This window comes from Schistosoma haematobium, chromosome 7 (assembly GCF_000699445.3).
Source record: "Schistosoma haematobium chromosome 7, whole genome shotgun sequence".
Taxonomy (NCBI): domain Eukaryota; kingdom Metazoa; phylum Platyhelminthes; class Trematoda; order Strigeidida; family Schistosomatidae; genus Schistosoma; species Schistosoma haematobium.
This window is the reverse complement of record NC_067202.1, coordinates 5570843-5587369: the sequence shown is the minus strand read 5'-3', so window position 1 is coordinate 5587369 and position 16527 is coordinate 5570843. Positions and strand designations below refer to the sequence as shown.

Genomic DNA, 16527 nt, shown 5'->3' with positions numbered 1-16527 from the left:
ACAGCTCCTCTCAATGCATAAGTAGGAAATCGTCACTGACCTGATTTTAGATGGAATAGTAGTAACTACAATTGATTGATAACTGAGTGGTGACTAATGTCATGTGTGTCACGTCCTTATTAGTGCAGATCGAATGCAACATGGCCACCAGAATAGATGACTTGACACTGTTTACCCTATTGTGAGATTAGATGGTGGCTGGAGGTAGTCAACAGGAAACCTGGGTTTCGTGCTGCTTGGCACTGTCAGCAAGGTGTATGTTGAGGGAACTGGTGCTCCCTGACGGATTCGGTCCCGTGCCACCAAGCTTCACAGTTAGGGACGTTACCACTGAGCTGTCCGGGCCGCGACCAACCTCCAGTGATTAATAAACTGTGATTACATCTCAGTCCTACAGGAGGTCGGTCGTGGCCCGATAGCTCAGGGGTAACGTCTTTGACTGTGAAGCTGGGGGACACGAGATTGAGTCCGTCGGGGAGCATCAGTTCCCTCAAGTATACAGATACACCTTGCTGACGAGAGCCAAGTAGCACGAAACCCGGGTCTAGGTTTGTTGTCGACTACCTCCAACTACCATCTAATCTCACAGTAGTAACTAATATAGCTTTCCACAATGTCACAGGACCACACTTTCGCATTAGTAACGAAATAATATCAACAACAACCAATACAACCCCAGCACCATCTAACTGTTTTTGAAAACAGATCCCAGATTTGAGGTCTCGAAAGATTTAAATAAATACTAATGTATCTCACAAAGTGAACAATAACTGCAATGATCACTCGCCTGTATGCTTCAGTAAACAGCGATGAGACAAAGTGCTTTTTTCTGATTATATGGCTCTGACTGCAGAACAAGTGATTCATCTAGAATGCAGCCAGAAATCTGGCGCGGATTTCAATTGATTGCTCCTTATCGTTTTTGACCTTGAGGCTGCTAATTGTTACAATCTCGATTAAACTGCGTTTGTATGCGAAAAAGTGAGAATTCTATATATGCTTAGTGACCAGGCACATGGAATCCTATTTGTGTTCTTCATTAAGCATTGACTTTGAAAATCTAATAAACAGTATACGAAATAAATTCAATTTTTGGCACAAAGTATACAAATCAGTGTTGTTTTCAGAGAAAAAAAGGCAATTTGGTGTCTATCTTGTGGAAAATTAGACAGCTGGGTGTTAATTTTGAGAGATGCAAAAGTGTTAACCCTGAGACTTTCCTTCAATGGGGAAGTGTTCGGGAAGTCGCACATTGTTTACGCCGTTCTGCGGTAAATGGCGATATTTAGGTTCCTTGTTGCCTTTATTCACGCCATCTTCCCTAAGGGTTTTCTCCAAAATCTCCAAAGTTTGCCTTTATTTCCCCTTATTTGTTTGTTTCGGTTATTCACATTGTAATTTTACGCTATTATTTATGTCGTTAAGGTATTATTCGTATGTGAACAACGACATTTGTTTATAAATCGCAAATCTATGTGACGTCTAGTTATACCTCTTACATTTGCATGTGTTGGTACACTTATTTTCTTGTCTTAAAATGCTGACCGTTGATCTGTTTTATACATGCGACGGAGATCGGCCACACTGTCTTAATATGCATCATACAACTGGATTTCTTAAATATTCATGCAATTATTTTATTTGTGTGTTAATAGCTATCATCTGTACTTCAACGTTTTCCAGAAATAGTTCAAAGTATTCTGTTACCAGAAATTCCATGGATAAATCGAGGACTTAAGAGTTCTCTGGCTCAACCAACCTAAAATGCTTTTGTTGCAAAAAATACGTGCTAACTTGTTAACTGCAACCCCAAAATACTTTCCAGATTTAATAATCACTCCTCTGGCCATTACTGTACTGAATCAAAGTCACCAATCGAACAAGAATCTATTAATAATAATGTGGAAAAGATACAGTTTTCGAAGTCTATGATGAACATTGGGAGGTAAACCCAGTTGTTGAGCAGCTTCATATATCTCCTAAAATGAGGCCCGAAGAAAATCTGTCTTTTATACGCATGGAAAGTATGCTCCCGAAACTTATCTTAACCCAGTACTTAACTAGATCTTTTTGATATACCAGAATTAGTGGAAGCATTAAAACGTGAAAATATCCGAGATATTGTTTGCCTAAATGTGGATCGTAACTTTCTGGCTCCTTATATGGTTATTGGAAACGGTGTATCTAAAAGACACATTCAAAACACTGTTGTCCATATACACAAACTGGTGAGTCCTATTCTATTTTTATGTATTTTCATGGTCAGAGCAGAATTTGCGTTTTCAGTTATCATTCCCACTTGCCTATTGATTTCTACTGTTGACTTACAGCAACATGCTTCCAGGAGGGAAATATATCCCTCTCATAGAAGCATCATTAATCTTGTTATAATAGGTACTCCTCATACCTCTGTACAGAAATATTTTACCAACAATGTGCATAGCAGTCAGTCTTTTCACTATTCGATTCTAATGTCATTTGTTTTTCAGGCTTCTTGAAAAATGATCCCTCTTGGTGTAGGTGTCTAGAGATTCGTTGCCGGCTTCTTGCAACCTCTGGTTAGGTATGTTATCAGGTTTTGGAGCAGAACACTTCTGAATTCGATTTTAATCGATAGTAGCTTACGTACTGTCCAAGTAAATAGGAAGAAACACTTAGAGAAGTGAGGATATATCCCGTCACCTCTTTGTAGCACATACCGACGCTCCTATTCATCACAGTTAGCGCAAAATAATATTTCAAGTTCTACCGTGTGGTTTTCGACTTCGAAATGAAGCCAAATTCGACAGGAAAATACTTACGTGGAGATTTTTCTTTCCAACTTGATGAATCGGTAATGGTGACTGAATGCTGCTGCTTTGCTTTGACATACATTTCCGGCAAGAACTGACTTAGCAATAAGGAGATGATTACTTAACAACCCTCAAACATCGACTCAATAGTCAACACAAATAAACCATACAACTACTCGACACCGTTGGAGAGGATCGACAGTAGACCGTCGTTCTCTCTGGAATATATCCTTTTAATTAAAACTTTCACTGATATACATGTGCCTGTCTGTATGATTGGACAGACAGATCTTTCAGGGAGTAAATATATCAAGAGTGTGTTAAAAATTATTTGAGTACTTGTGTGGTCTGTGCTACTCAAATGGACGGATATAAGTAGTATATGTCAGGAATTAAAAGTAGATTTCTTACGAACAGAAGAGGAAAAGAGAAAGGAGAATAGAAAGCAAATGAAATAACAACAGGAATGGAAGGGACAACTCAAATAAGATATGCAAATAGTGTATTTAATGCAATGCTTTTCACTTTTTACAAATGCAGTGTGTGATTTTGCATAAGACAATATATTGACTTACCCTAACCAAGTCTTCGTTCATTACTCTTGATTAACCAGAAAAGGGACTTTCATCCCAAGGTAGCTCAATATAATCACCAAATACTTTAAAAACTCAAATGACTTCTGTTAAAATTGTTCATCAAGAGATAGAAAAGATCAGTAGATTTGAGCAACTTCTGAATTGAAAGCTGCTCGTAAACGCATTCTAGTGAATTTTAAACATGACAGGAAACTGATTCGACCGAAATGTTTGCTGATAAAACGACTCAATTGTCATAGGTAGTGGTAGGCAACGAAATTTAAAAAAGGTAAGTTTAGTAATAGTACGTACGTACGTACGTACGAAGTTCTACGTTGTGACTGACTGAAGTCTAGTAATAGGCAACACTAGACAACAGTTTAGATTCATCAAACAGAATACCCTTAAAAATAATTCATCAAACTATGGCCTAAAAATGCGAGAGGGATTCTTTTCGACTGGAGACGATGTAGAAAAACTGAGGAGCATTTCCTTTAGCACCCAATCACTCATACTCCAGTCGCCCACTATCTGCTAACGGACAACGAAATGTCAACTTTTAGGAAAGCTGAACTAACTAACCTAAGTAGAGCAGAAAACTCTGTCGGGTTACTTTCTACTGTCGTTAATATTGACGGTCGAGTAGTGTCAGTTAGATTGATTGAATGCATAAGCCGAGTTTTAGAGCTGTACGTAATTCCATCAGACTGGTCGTAATTGTTCGAACATATTTACGATTGGACTCGAGGTAGACTTATAACAATTCTGTCTTATGGAGAAAGTAACTATTTATGTTATCCATTTGGATGACGTCTTCGGTATCTATTGTAATCATAGTATATTACCTCAACCAGGTAATTGCGTCCTTTTCAAGTTTTTGGTTATCCAACATCAATGTATATATATCCTGTAGCGTTTGTTACCATATTTCTTATAAACATTATTATCACAACTCAGCAATCTGGTACAGCTTCATATATAATAGGTACCAAGCCTCACTTGCTATATGGTAGACAAATCAATACCCTGTTGTATAAATTCAGAATAAGTAAGCAGGTATCTGTTATATTATATTTTTGTCGAGACATTTCTCGTAATAAACATTACCATTGTTATTCATTGTGCTCAAGAAAATGGCTGCAGTTACAAGTGCCAAGACCAGTTAAATTTAGTAATAATTCGAAGTCTTTTCGAAATATAAAATTCAAATTATTAGATAGGATTAGTAAGGTGATTCGGTACTTGGTAAATTTTTCGCTATCAAAATATGCCTATTATTGTTGAAGAGTTAGGACATCAGTAGAGAATTCTAAACGATAAAAGTAATTTTCAAAGTAAGCCCATAAATAAATCTTATATTCTATTGACAACTGCATCAACAGAGGTAGATGATATAGGGTATGAATTTGAACACTCGATAAGGAGCTAGTGACTCCATTTGAGCATTTCAGCCATCTGATGTTGAAGAATCCGATTCAACTGATTACCCAATCTTGACATCGTAAATCACTACTGTCGCATTCTTCCTTACGAAGTACACCTTGACCACTGGATTTCACTTGGCTTAACAGTTGTAAAGAAATATATTCCAAAAACGTCAAAGCCAAATGTACAGAAGTAGAAATTACCGGAGACTCCTAGCACCTCGTAGACCTGTTCACCAGCTCTAATCGGTAAAAATAGACTGACCAACGTATTCTGACTTATCTCTAAGTGAGAATTTAGTCGTTAGGAGTTCATCCTTCTACTAGCATTATAGCTAAACATGGACTTACACACAAATACTGATATGTGGTAAAGTAGGTAGGCCTGCGTTAGTCAGACGAAAGTTATATAAGCGAAATAAGTGTTTGGTTGATATCCTTGAACAAATTGCGGAACTGACGCATATGTCCCAGGTATATAATGTAACTGTGTTTTATTGCATAGTATTCTAACCTACCTCTTTTGTGAGCCATTCAAATATGATGGGTCATTCTCGTAAGTTGTTCTGATTTTTGTTCATTCTCATGTAAATTCATTAATCACTTATCAAGTAGTAAATTCTCGTCCCAACAGCTATACTAAGCTTGGGAGGTCTTTGTGTAATGGTAAACTTTTCTCTACAATCCCTTTGTAAATATGATCATATTTATGAGTTCACTTTTTCTATTAAATATCAATCGTAGTTAAAATACAAATTGAGGAATACAAGTATCCCAATACCATTGTTCCAGGGAATCGATGGATCCTGCGAGTGGATAGCTGTCGATATGAGTAAGCGAAATCAAACTGAATACACTTTATTTCGTATTTCTGATGAGCCTCAGTCAGTCAGTAACAACGTAGAACTTCGTACGTACGTACGTACATCAGTTCGAGTTGCCACACCACCTTAGCACAGAGATGCAGTTGTCGATTCAAATCCCGTAGTGGTAGAGGTAACAAGAGCATAAGCAGTAATCGGGAAGATTAGGGTTTGGAGGTGTTATTTAAAGAGTATAATCCAGTGAAATAAATTTGAAAAGAGGAAAAAAGGGACATGAGCCTACAAAAATTTAAGGGATCAATCCACCAATACGTGATTTATTCTACATCTAGAATAGTTAAAGTATATTATATGATCAGTAAATAGTTTAACCAGTTCAAATACTGAATAATAGTGAGTTCTATTAGTATTATGACGATCTGTTATAGGCAACGTAGCACCTGAAGTAATTCAGCGTTATAGGCAAAGATGGATGATGTCTAGCAGTGAAATCCAGGACGCGTTTCGTCCTACCTGGGATTCGTCGGCTGGATGTACCTGCATCCCAGAGTTGATATCCACTCGCTTCAAATGCCATCGCACTATTCTCTTAGCTACTAAGTCCAAATAGCCACTAGCTTGTGCAGTGGGGTGAATTCATTTTTGTATTGATCGTTTAAATCTTCCTATTGATGTTTAGAACTGCAATTGATCAGTCTCCTATTGGCATATGTGCATCATGTGCGGATTGGCTCGATATTGCCTTAAATCTCTCTGTTTATAATGCTTGTCATTTAATGCAATATCAAGGTAATCCTCACAGGATGCACATATACCAATAGGAGACTGATCAGTTGCAGCCCTAAACATCAATAGGAAGATTCAAACAACCAATACAAAAATGAATTAATTCTGCACTAGTTTGAATTGTCATATTTCATGTCAGTAGATACCGATGGGAAATCACAAAGGTAGAAATTAAAGGAGTCAAAATACTATCATCCAGTATAGTTTGGGAAAAATAAGTCTCAAGAATGATAAGTACGAGGTAGCTACTTGAATATTTAAATATCATGTGTAAGTCGTACTCTTTGGAGTGTACAGTTGCACTCATCCTCCGTCATGGTCTTAGTTATTCTCAGTCTGTTTAGTTGTCGGAAGTAGTCAGTAGAAAACCATAGACCTGGGTTCCATGCTAATTGGCGCTCGTCATCGGGGCATACTTGTAATTTTAGGAGGACTGGTGCTCATTATGGGATTTAAACCCGTGTCACTTAATTCCCTAGTCTGAGATGTTACTATTGAGAAATGTACAATTGACTGACTACTGATTAGTATTATACGTTTGTTTAGTACTTTAATGTTGATCGAATTCTGTCGATAAAGTTGTAATGTGGTCACTAGTCTAGCTGACTCGACATTGCATACACTATGATCTGATGTTAGGTGATTTTAGGAAGTTATTCCCGAATTTCCATCTTTCAGATGCGTTTGCTCCTTTCGAACCGTATTATTCACGCTTATATACTCACTGTTCTAAATATTATTTACTATCCTACGCTTCTCATCTTGCTGATTGCTTTGTCCTCTATGTTGACTTCGTAGGATGTGACAACTTGGACCGATGCACCCCTGCATCAATAATGACTGAATCTAAGGAAATCCCATAATTAGTGTAATTGCATTCCAGCCCTGGAAATAGAACACCTTACCTGACAGATTCCTATCGCTGGCGGTGAGGCCGTAAATATACGAGGCTAGCACAACTAAAAGTACCAAAGGGTCGTGCATGACCGGCCTCAGGCGGTTGTCCTCTAAGCGCTACAACCACGCTTCTGGGTCGTCGCGACCACTTCTAACCCAGCAGCTTTTTCAGGTTCCTAAAGAAGCACCATTTTTTGGCGGGGCAATCGGAAAATGACAACTACTCTAACAGCACTGGAGATCACTTAATGATTCGTGTCTTTGTAAAGTTAGTGATGATAACTGCAAATTAACCTTTTATCTTTGTGTGTCTTCTTTTCAGGCACCATTTTTCTTCATTTGTTTCTACCTTCTACAAGATTAAAGTACGATTTAGAATCACTCTGGTGCGCTGGTCCACAATATGATGACCAACTTTTTCAGAAAAACACAGCAGAATTACCGAATAGAAACTTTAATTGGGAACAATTATTATCGGAAATTCAACAGGCCAAACAATGTTGACCGAAATTGAGAGGAAAACTTTACAAATATACGTATATATCCACTTTTGATCATATTTCAAATCAGGCACAGACTCTATCTGTATTCGATGAAGTTTCTAGCGAACTTTTATTTTATTAATTACTATGTATATCTCGTCAGAGTATTTAATTTTTCTTTTCGAATTAAAGACCCAGTATCCTTGTGATGTGATCAATAGGTTGTCTCCCATGAAAACTACTATTTCCTTCATTCAATTTAAGTGAGGAAGATAGTGACAAGGTTTATTTTAATATCACAATGAGAATCCGTTGGGATTTTTTCTAAGAAATTGCTTCGTCAATACTACTAACTGTAAACTCTATTTCTGATCCGTAAGGAATGACTAATGCATATCGAGCACTTGGATCAATTAAGGTAATCAAAACTGTTATCCACAGACCAGTCACTGATGAAATCGTAGGCGGTATTGATTCAGAGATTTCAGTTGTTCAATGACAAATTCGGCTAGTGTAACGTTACCTATAGTTGAGACATTGCAGGTGAGGATAGCTAAACTGCATATCAATTAAAGTATGGAGGGCATAACATGGAGCTTGGCTTTAGTATAATGAAGATTGTTAGCTTGGGCTGGTTATGATGGGTACAGTGTTCAAAGTAAGTCGCATAGATTCACAAAATTTATTTGCTTATTTATTTTAACACATAGATATTGGTACAATGAGGCACCAAATACATGTGCGCCACACAAATCTCATTCGATATGTGTGAGGGCTCTGATACTGCCCAGGTTCCCAAACCGAAGCAGGCGGTTTTCTTAGGGGCCACACCCCGAGCCTTCGACTTGAAGGTTTGATCCACAAGGCAGTGAAGCATCGTAAGGAGATTCAGTCCCATGGAAGACGGTGACCAACAATCGATTCATACTCCATTTGTCCCCGCAGGATACTGGAGTCCATGTGCACCATTGGCTTGGGATCCGGTTATAGCGCCGGACATTCGCTTTTCGTCCTCTGATTTTCGTAAACAACACCCCCGTCACGAGAAGGCAGTGAGTAGGACTTCCCTGGCAGATGTTATATACGCGTGGCCATGTGAGAGCATTTCGAGAGGGAGAGCGGACTTTCCCCACTCTCGGCCGTACCAGGGCATTTGGGGGCTCACAAAATTTATATCTCAGGGTACAATAATTTAGAGTAAATTTGTACTGATGGACATCTCCGATTAACTAATCAAGTAACACTAAACCACACAATTATTAATTGCTGATTTAACCTAGTTTTCAAAGTGTAACCTCATTTTAGCTGACGTCAAACAGGTAGTGTAGATCGACTTCAAACGACAATGTCTTAAGGTTAACATCAGGAACATGGATTATGTTACACTATGTCTGCTTGTTCGAATATCGGTTTAGTTAGGACTACTAATCAATAAGCCATGACTATGATTTGTCTGTGAGGATTTTTTCACACAAATTGTATTACTATTCTTGGTGAGGTTCCGTTCTGTGAACTGATGATGTATCTAAAAACAATGGAAGCTTCATAATCAAAACACCGAGTACAGAGGATGCAACTTCACCAAAATCATTTAACCGAGCTACAAATATTTCCCACCATCTCGTTATTAATTTTCTTGAACAGCTAAGTGTGTAGTATAACACATAAATTTATACAAGGTTATTAAAATGTATTGTGGTTTGAGTACAGTTATTCATGTGTGAGAATTTGAAAAATTAACAAGTAATATTATTTATTTACAACTATTATACAAAATTCACAATGTAAATAACTCGAAATACAAAAATATTAATATTATACACCTTAGTGTTTATTTCTCATCTACTAAAAATCATATCTTAAGTAATTCTCTATTCCATTTGAATCCAATTATTTCAGAGGTTGTTTTTTTCTTGAAAAAATATGAACGATAGCATGTATCATGTTGATACTAATCAAAACGATGTAAACTTTTGTATATGGTTATACATTATTTCCGCTCTCTGATGATATTCAAAAGAAATTGTTGAATTGTATTATATTCTTACCAATGTAGCGTAAAAACAAAAATCTGGATTTAATGCTTATGAATGTGTTATTGTTGTCAACATAATATCAAGTCATGATCACCTCTTACCACTGGGAGTTAATGGGGATAATATAAAGTCCATGGATAACTATCCAAATGGTTGTATTCTAGTTTTACAAATAAACTTTTGATAGCATTCTGAAAAAATAAATATATGTTAGTAATAGGAGGCTTATGGATATTGTTTAGTGTGAAGAATGATTTTAGCTAGATACAACAACTGAAAAACAGAGGATACTGAACAGCTGTCTCATTTTAGTGGATAATGTTGGGAAGACAATCATCCTCATTGTTCTCTCCCCTTTGGCTTTCGATGGTCGTCCAGATTAAGTCCATCTATGATGTAAATTACGGGTGAAAATGGTTCTAAGGATGAAATTAAGATCATTTTAAGTGAGATGTGTTGTATTTACACAACTATGGAGTCATCTTAAGCGGTAAAGAGCACTTGAACCAGATACCAATAAATTGCTGGTCCGATACTTTACAAGCTGAAACATACGAAAAGACCAACTGTTAGACATATTGCCATTGTATTTTAACCGTAAGTAACTAGAATTAGAAGCTTCACTGTCTGGTAATTTGATACAACCTCACGGGTTGATTTCATTTCAGTCCATCAAACTGTACACAGTGGAGGTCTGACACTGTTTATGACTGATTGAGAAGCAATGGTTTGTTGACATCAAGGCAATTAGGATCTAACTAATAATTTGTTTGTTCGGAACTTGCATCTACTTCAATTTGAGCAGCTGAGTATCATTAGCTTTAACAGATAGCGTCTTGAAGCCAAGTATATAAACCTAGACTTAGTAAATGACCTACGTGATGATTGATTTGTTCACAAATTAATTCTGATATGACGTACAGTTAAAGAATATTAGTCAACAAATACGTATTTTTCCCTAAATAACCATTACTAGTATCCGTATAACCAAGCAGAACGAGTTAGCAAGCTGTACCACATATGTTTGGAAAGTATCTGGAAATTGTCTCTGTGACATTTCATTTTTGCAAGATATTTGGAATGATGCAACTCTACAGGTAGGGATCACATGCGGATCTGTGGCACAAATACTACATTTTCAACCAGTGAATCATAAGTCCGAATACTGTTTCAACTACTTCGAGGTTCAAACAGTTGTGTAACACGACAATACCTCGTAGAATAATTATGATTGTACAAATTAAATTCTACTTATTTATTGCGACTCTTTGACATTCACTTTATTAGGTACATCAAGTGTCAACTAGTCTTGAAGGAATACAAACAGTGGTTCTAATCTTGTATTATACATTCGAAAACATAAATCAAACCAAATCTCTTCAATGTTTGGATTTATCAGGATGATGTTCTAACAGCCTTACTCAGAGCATACACATTCACAAACCTATTTTTGTTTTAATAGATTAAAAATTCATCATATAAACTGAGTTAACAATTTACATATGGATTTTATTGGGAGATTTAGTTTATATAAAGTAAGTCGTTATACCACAACAATTCACTGGTTTGATCCGCTGACTAGTATGTTCAAAATGCAGTATTCCCAGTCACTTGGTATTTCAATTTCTGTCTTTATACCGTTGGTAGTTGTTGAATTGACGGTGTTTTAATTGAATGGTTATATGGAGTTACTCAGAATGATAACATTTAACCAAGTTATGTCTCATTCAATAATGTCTACATGATAGAAATTAACTGAAAAACCTGCAAGCCCGTCCTTAAGAATTTAGAGGCGGAATTATTTTTAGTCTCCAGTCAAGTTATTTAATTCGTTTATTTTTGAAGAGTTAGTCGCTACCATCAATGAAAGTGATAAATTTCTATAATCATATAACATTAGATGATCGAATAAAAAAACCTTTGGTTATATGATGTAACTAATAAAATAACTTTACCCAGCGAACAACCACTACAATACCCGCCAATCGGTGTAGTTGAATTTCATTTATTCTCATCGTGGTCAATGAAGTACTTGGTCAAAAATATGTACTATTTCTAATATTTAGCTAAGTACTAGCCTATATAAAGGTTTATTTTATTGGCAAACCAAAAATAAACCATGGTAATAATGAAATTATAAAATGGAGTTAGAACAAACGAATATATAGATACATTGCGTTGAGGTAAGCCTAGTTTAGCTTACCATCATTCTAATATCTACCATACTTTGTGTAGTACACCAACGTCTACATGCAGACGGTTGCATTCGAAGTAAATGGTCGGCACCTCCAATAACTAATAAATCAAAAGTTGGTGAGATCGAATTCAATTCATTATTATCATCATGAACAACAGTAGTAGTATTAGTAGCAGTGATGCTAGATGATCCATTGATTTTGTGTCGAAATTGGTTAGTATAATTCATATGAATTAAATTATCATTGTCATTATTATCGATTCGAGAAGTTAGTGGACGTTGTCTTTGTCTAGCATTGAATAATCTCTTTCGAAATTCAACTGCTTCTTTATAACCACCAAGTCGACTTCTAGCGCCTATAATAAATAATATTGGTAAAGCTGGTATCGATAGGAGTGGATCATTCAATTCACCTCGTTTACCTCTTAAACCAATTAATGGTAAACCAACACAAATAATTCCATTTATACTTATTCGATTAGTATAATTATTTTCTGAACGAGAATTATTCAACGAGAGTATATGTATAACAGATAATAACATAAGTAACGAACCAACACCGAAGCTAACTAGATAAATAGATTCATTCTTGTATTCATCAAGCTGTAAAAATAAGAAAGCAACACTTAACAATATAAATCCATTAGAAGGGATCTTGTGGAGATTAGTTTAATCTATAAGTTGTATTTGATACAGATTGATTTTTCATAGTATGAAACTTCCTAACACTGCACATCAATGAGCCTGCCATAGATCAGAACCAGAGCCTTTCGGGTTGTCATGACTGTAAGGTTAGTCGGTATCCCAAGAGAAGATCCGTTAATGAGAAGCCTGAAATATTTCTCTATCCTAAGTATACTATTCCAGTTATCTCATAATATTCTAAGCTTTGACTGGCAGGTTAACCTTGAGTTGAGACTGAGAATAATTTTAACTCTTCTCCGCCAAAAATGTATACCTTTCTTCTGACTCAGTCTTCCGTCCGATAATGGAATACATCATGGAGTTGTGGAGTATTATATCTTATGTGCATCAACTCGTACAATAACATGGACTAATTTCCTCCTCCCACAACAAAATGAATATGAACTTACAATCTAAGCATTGCTACGCCAAAAGTGGAAGGGAACAGAAGGAGATGGTGAGTGGATAATTGGTAATAATGAGGGAGTAGTAAGACGCATAATATTAGTTAACATATCTATTGGAAGCTTACAATCAGTAAGGGTAAATACAATAATACAGTTGTTTAATAAGTGAACAATAAAAATACAAATAGTAACCCGAAAATTAGTCCCCAAAGTTATACTTTCTTTACTATTTGTTCCGCTATAACACAGGTCATGCAGTAAACCACCGGGTCGACATCTAATATAACAGTTTTGACACCAATGAATTCTCAGTAGCTGTGCTACATTACAAACTGATTACAGTTAGGATTGCAATATTGGATACTGAATTGGAGATCCTAATGGCTTAACGTTCCCTGCAAAGCCTGAAGGTCTTGAGATCGATCCCTGGCAACATAGCTGGTGTTTACTATTCAGGAATACAATACTAAGACGAAGCAGTTGCTTATTGCTCCCTCGTTTCCAAAACTGCCTCAACCGAGATCAATCCGTGATAAAGACGACCCTATGGAAGAACTATTAACAAGTTAACATCATTTTTGGAGAGGAAGCACGGGTATGGCTTCTTAGGAGGGAAAAATATAATCGAAATTGAAAAATCTTAACAATCAGATTAGAGAAAATAACTTATTTGTTCGTCTATTAATTTTGAGCGATCTCTTTGTTTTGTTCATATAAAATATTTCCAGTCACAATGAAATATTCTGTTGGAGGAAGACAATGTTTACTGTACAAAATGCTTTATCGTAGAGATACAAATTTTGTTTACCATGACATGTTTACATCATTTTACCAAGTTTAAATGTATTGTTTGCTGTTGTTTAACAATCCTAGTATTGCACTGCCTATAATAATTTGTTTGTTTGTTGATTAGAAATTTGTACGATATGAACATTTTTGTTTTATCGGCAGTTGTTAAGGCAAGACATTAATAAGTTACGATTTGTGGAAGGCTTTATCCTCGAAAGTTCTTAAAGTAGAAATAGGCAAGACTATATTCTACCGATGAATTTAAAAGAACCAATCGGATATAAGACAGTGTTTACCGGATTTTGTGCAACATTGAAAACGTGGGGGATAACAAAGAATAGGATAAGTGTAACTTATACGTTTATCGATGTTCAGTATGTGTCCTTTATCATGCATTTCCGGTTATTTTTCCGTACATCTACTAGTGAATGACTTAAAATTGTCAAAAAAACCCAAACAAATTTCATGCGAACACATTGTGAATTTATCATGGTGCGTAAGCCAAATTAAAAGAAATACGCGCCTTTGACATAGACTGCACCTGAACGTAAATGATGCTTTTTAAATAATAATCAAGTGTTTTTATGGTCAAAAAGTATTCTCAAACTCCAAATATATTGTATCATTAACACCTGATTCTATAACTTCCAACCTTAACAATTGTAAACTTGACTACTGAATCTGGTCGGACTCCCAATTTTCAAACTTAACTTTTATTCTTTCACTTACAATGTTGAAACTCTTTATCCATCTTAATTTGATTAATTTTTATTAGAAATTGTTTCGTAATTAAATACTATTTCCTAATTGATAAGCCTTCAAAGCTGTCGTTATAATATAGTTGTAGTCTAACCATAAAAGTATATAATTCAGTAGATTGATAGAAGAATATCTTTGTAAATAAATAATAGGTGCTTTAACAAATAGCCGCCTACTTCAGAAGAGATCTTGTTCAAGTCGATAAAAAAGTGTATCATACAAAAATATACACACTGTGTGAGTAAAAAATGTGAATATTCTCACTTACCAAATTAATAACACGTCGGACAAATAATCGTAATCGAAGTCTCATACTATCACATATTTGTTCTTCATGATCTTCTAAATTAATTTGTCCAATTTCACCGAGTAAACTGATTAATTTTTGTAATCGTTTACTGTCACGAGATCCCGGAAAAGTCATACATGCTAGAACTATTCCATCGCCAATTGTTGAACGATTTAAAGATATCTGAGTAGGTATATTCTTTGTAATGATGGATCGTGAAGAAGACTGCATCTTTGGTAAATATTGCAGAAAAATGGAAACTATTAAGATGATGATAATGATGAGAAAAAAGACTTCAGCCTATCAGAAAGATGTCAATTTTACATTCGCGAAGTTAAATGACGTAATTATTATGATTAGACCATTTCTTTATGATGACTAGAAATAAAAGGATCATTTATTGATGTATAGTAATCACTAATCTAGAATTATTCATTTATGAATTAAGGAACAACGATTAATTATACTATTTTGTGTATAAATAATAGCTTCAATTACCTAATAAATTAACTAATTATTCATTTATTTAAAAATTAATATTAGTACAAGGGGGCAATAAATATGTGCGCCATACAAACCAGTGAATTCGTGTGAACTGATATACTTTCCGGGTGCCCAGATACAAATAGTTTCCTTAAGGGGCCACTCCCGAGCCTTTGACATAGAGGTCGGATTCACAAGGCAACGCTAGGAGATGCGGTCTCACGATAGTCGGTGACCAACAATAGGTTAGTACGCCATTTTCTCATTCAGGATCCTGGAGTCCATGTGCACCATTGGTTTGGAATTAGGGTTTCCTAACTCCCCTTGGTGGATCCTCTGTATCCGTCAACTCGGTCCAAGCGTCGAACATTCGCTTTTCATCCTCTCAATTTCGTAAACAACGACCTCAATGAAGAAAGACATTGAGTAGGACTTACCTGGTAGTGGCTGTATACGCGTGGTTATGCGAGAGCATTTCTAGAAGAAGAGCAAACTCTCTCCACCTCGACCATACCACAGCATTTAAGGGCTGTGTTGGTAGCCGCAGAGTAACCGCTATCAGTGGTTGAAGGCTTTGGGTGACATGTTTCAGGATCGATCTCAATGCCTCAGAAACATTCACTCTTTGTTTTATCCTAGGTCTTGAGTTCCAGTATTCCTTTCATATATGCATTTTTATTCCTTTTCTCCAATTCCTAGTATCTCTTAATATCATTGGTATTCTAGTTATTTGTAGTCCTTTGGTACTCTTGTTGTTGATTTTGCCTCGTACTGGTTTATTATGGCAATTTAAACCAATGCATATTTGTGTTTTGCTTTATGTTGATTACAACTGAGTGACATTCTAAAGTGTATTTTGTAGGTAGAGTAAACAAAATATTAGACTCTTCTAGTTGTTTCTGTTTTTAACCATAAAGTCAATTTGATTGAATAAATTAAAAAACTTAAAGTTCAACAAGTAGTTCACTAAACTACGAAGAGATTATTTACCAACTTTAACGCATTTCGAGTTACACGGGAATCACTGAAATGAACTTGACTTAAGAACTGTTGAGTAATGAGTGGTAGGATAGAGAGATTCTATGTGCTTTATAGTTTATTTC

At 35.9% G+C, this 16527-nt stretch overlaps 2 protein-coding genes across 2 annotated transcripts; one reads left to right on the top strand and one right to left on the bottom strand.

Moving 5' to 3' along the window:
* Window positions 1-892: 892 nt before the first annotated feature.
* MALSU1_3 (Mitochondrial assembly of ribosomal large subunit protein 1) lies at window positions 893-7978 on the top strand. The gene is made up of 5 exons (XM_051217862.1): window positions 893-981; window positions 1656-2024; window positions 2065-2228; window positions 5536-5623; window positions 7621-7978. Exons 2-5 carry the CDS (start codon window positions 1985-1987, stop codon window positions 7800-7802), a joined length of 474 nt encoding a protein of 157 aa, XP_051064291.1. The 5' UTR covers window positions 893-981; window positions 1656-1984; the 3' UTR covers window positions 7803-7978.
* Window positions 7979-10294: 2316 nt separating this feature from the next.
* On the bottom strand, window positions 10295-15172 carry MS3_00011168 (uncharacterized protein; the record flags this gene model as incomplete). The annotated part of the gene is made up of 3 exons (XM_051219577.1): window positions 10295-10360; window positions 12020-12616; window positions 14921-15172. The coding sequence occupies 3 exons, from the start codon at window positions 15170-15172 to the stop codon at window positions 10295-10297; spliced, it is 915 nt and encodes a 304-aa protein (XP_051064290.1).
* Window positions 15173-16527: the final 1355 nt, after the last annotated feature.

Coding starts and splice junctions, on each gene's coding strand:
- MALSU1_3 (XM_051217862.1), top strand. CDS start 1,985: ATGAGGCCCGAAGAAAATCTGTCTTTTATACGCATGGAAA. Junction 2,025..2,064: donor GTCTTTTATACGCATGGAAA/GTATGCTCCCGA, acceptor GTACTTAACTAG/ATCTTTTTGATATACCAGAA. Junction 2,229..5,535: donor TTGTCCATATACACAAACTG/GTGAGTCCTATT, acceptor TATCAATCGTAG/TTAAAATACAAATTGAGGAA.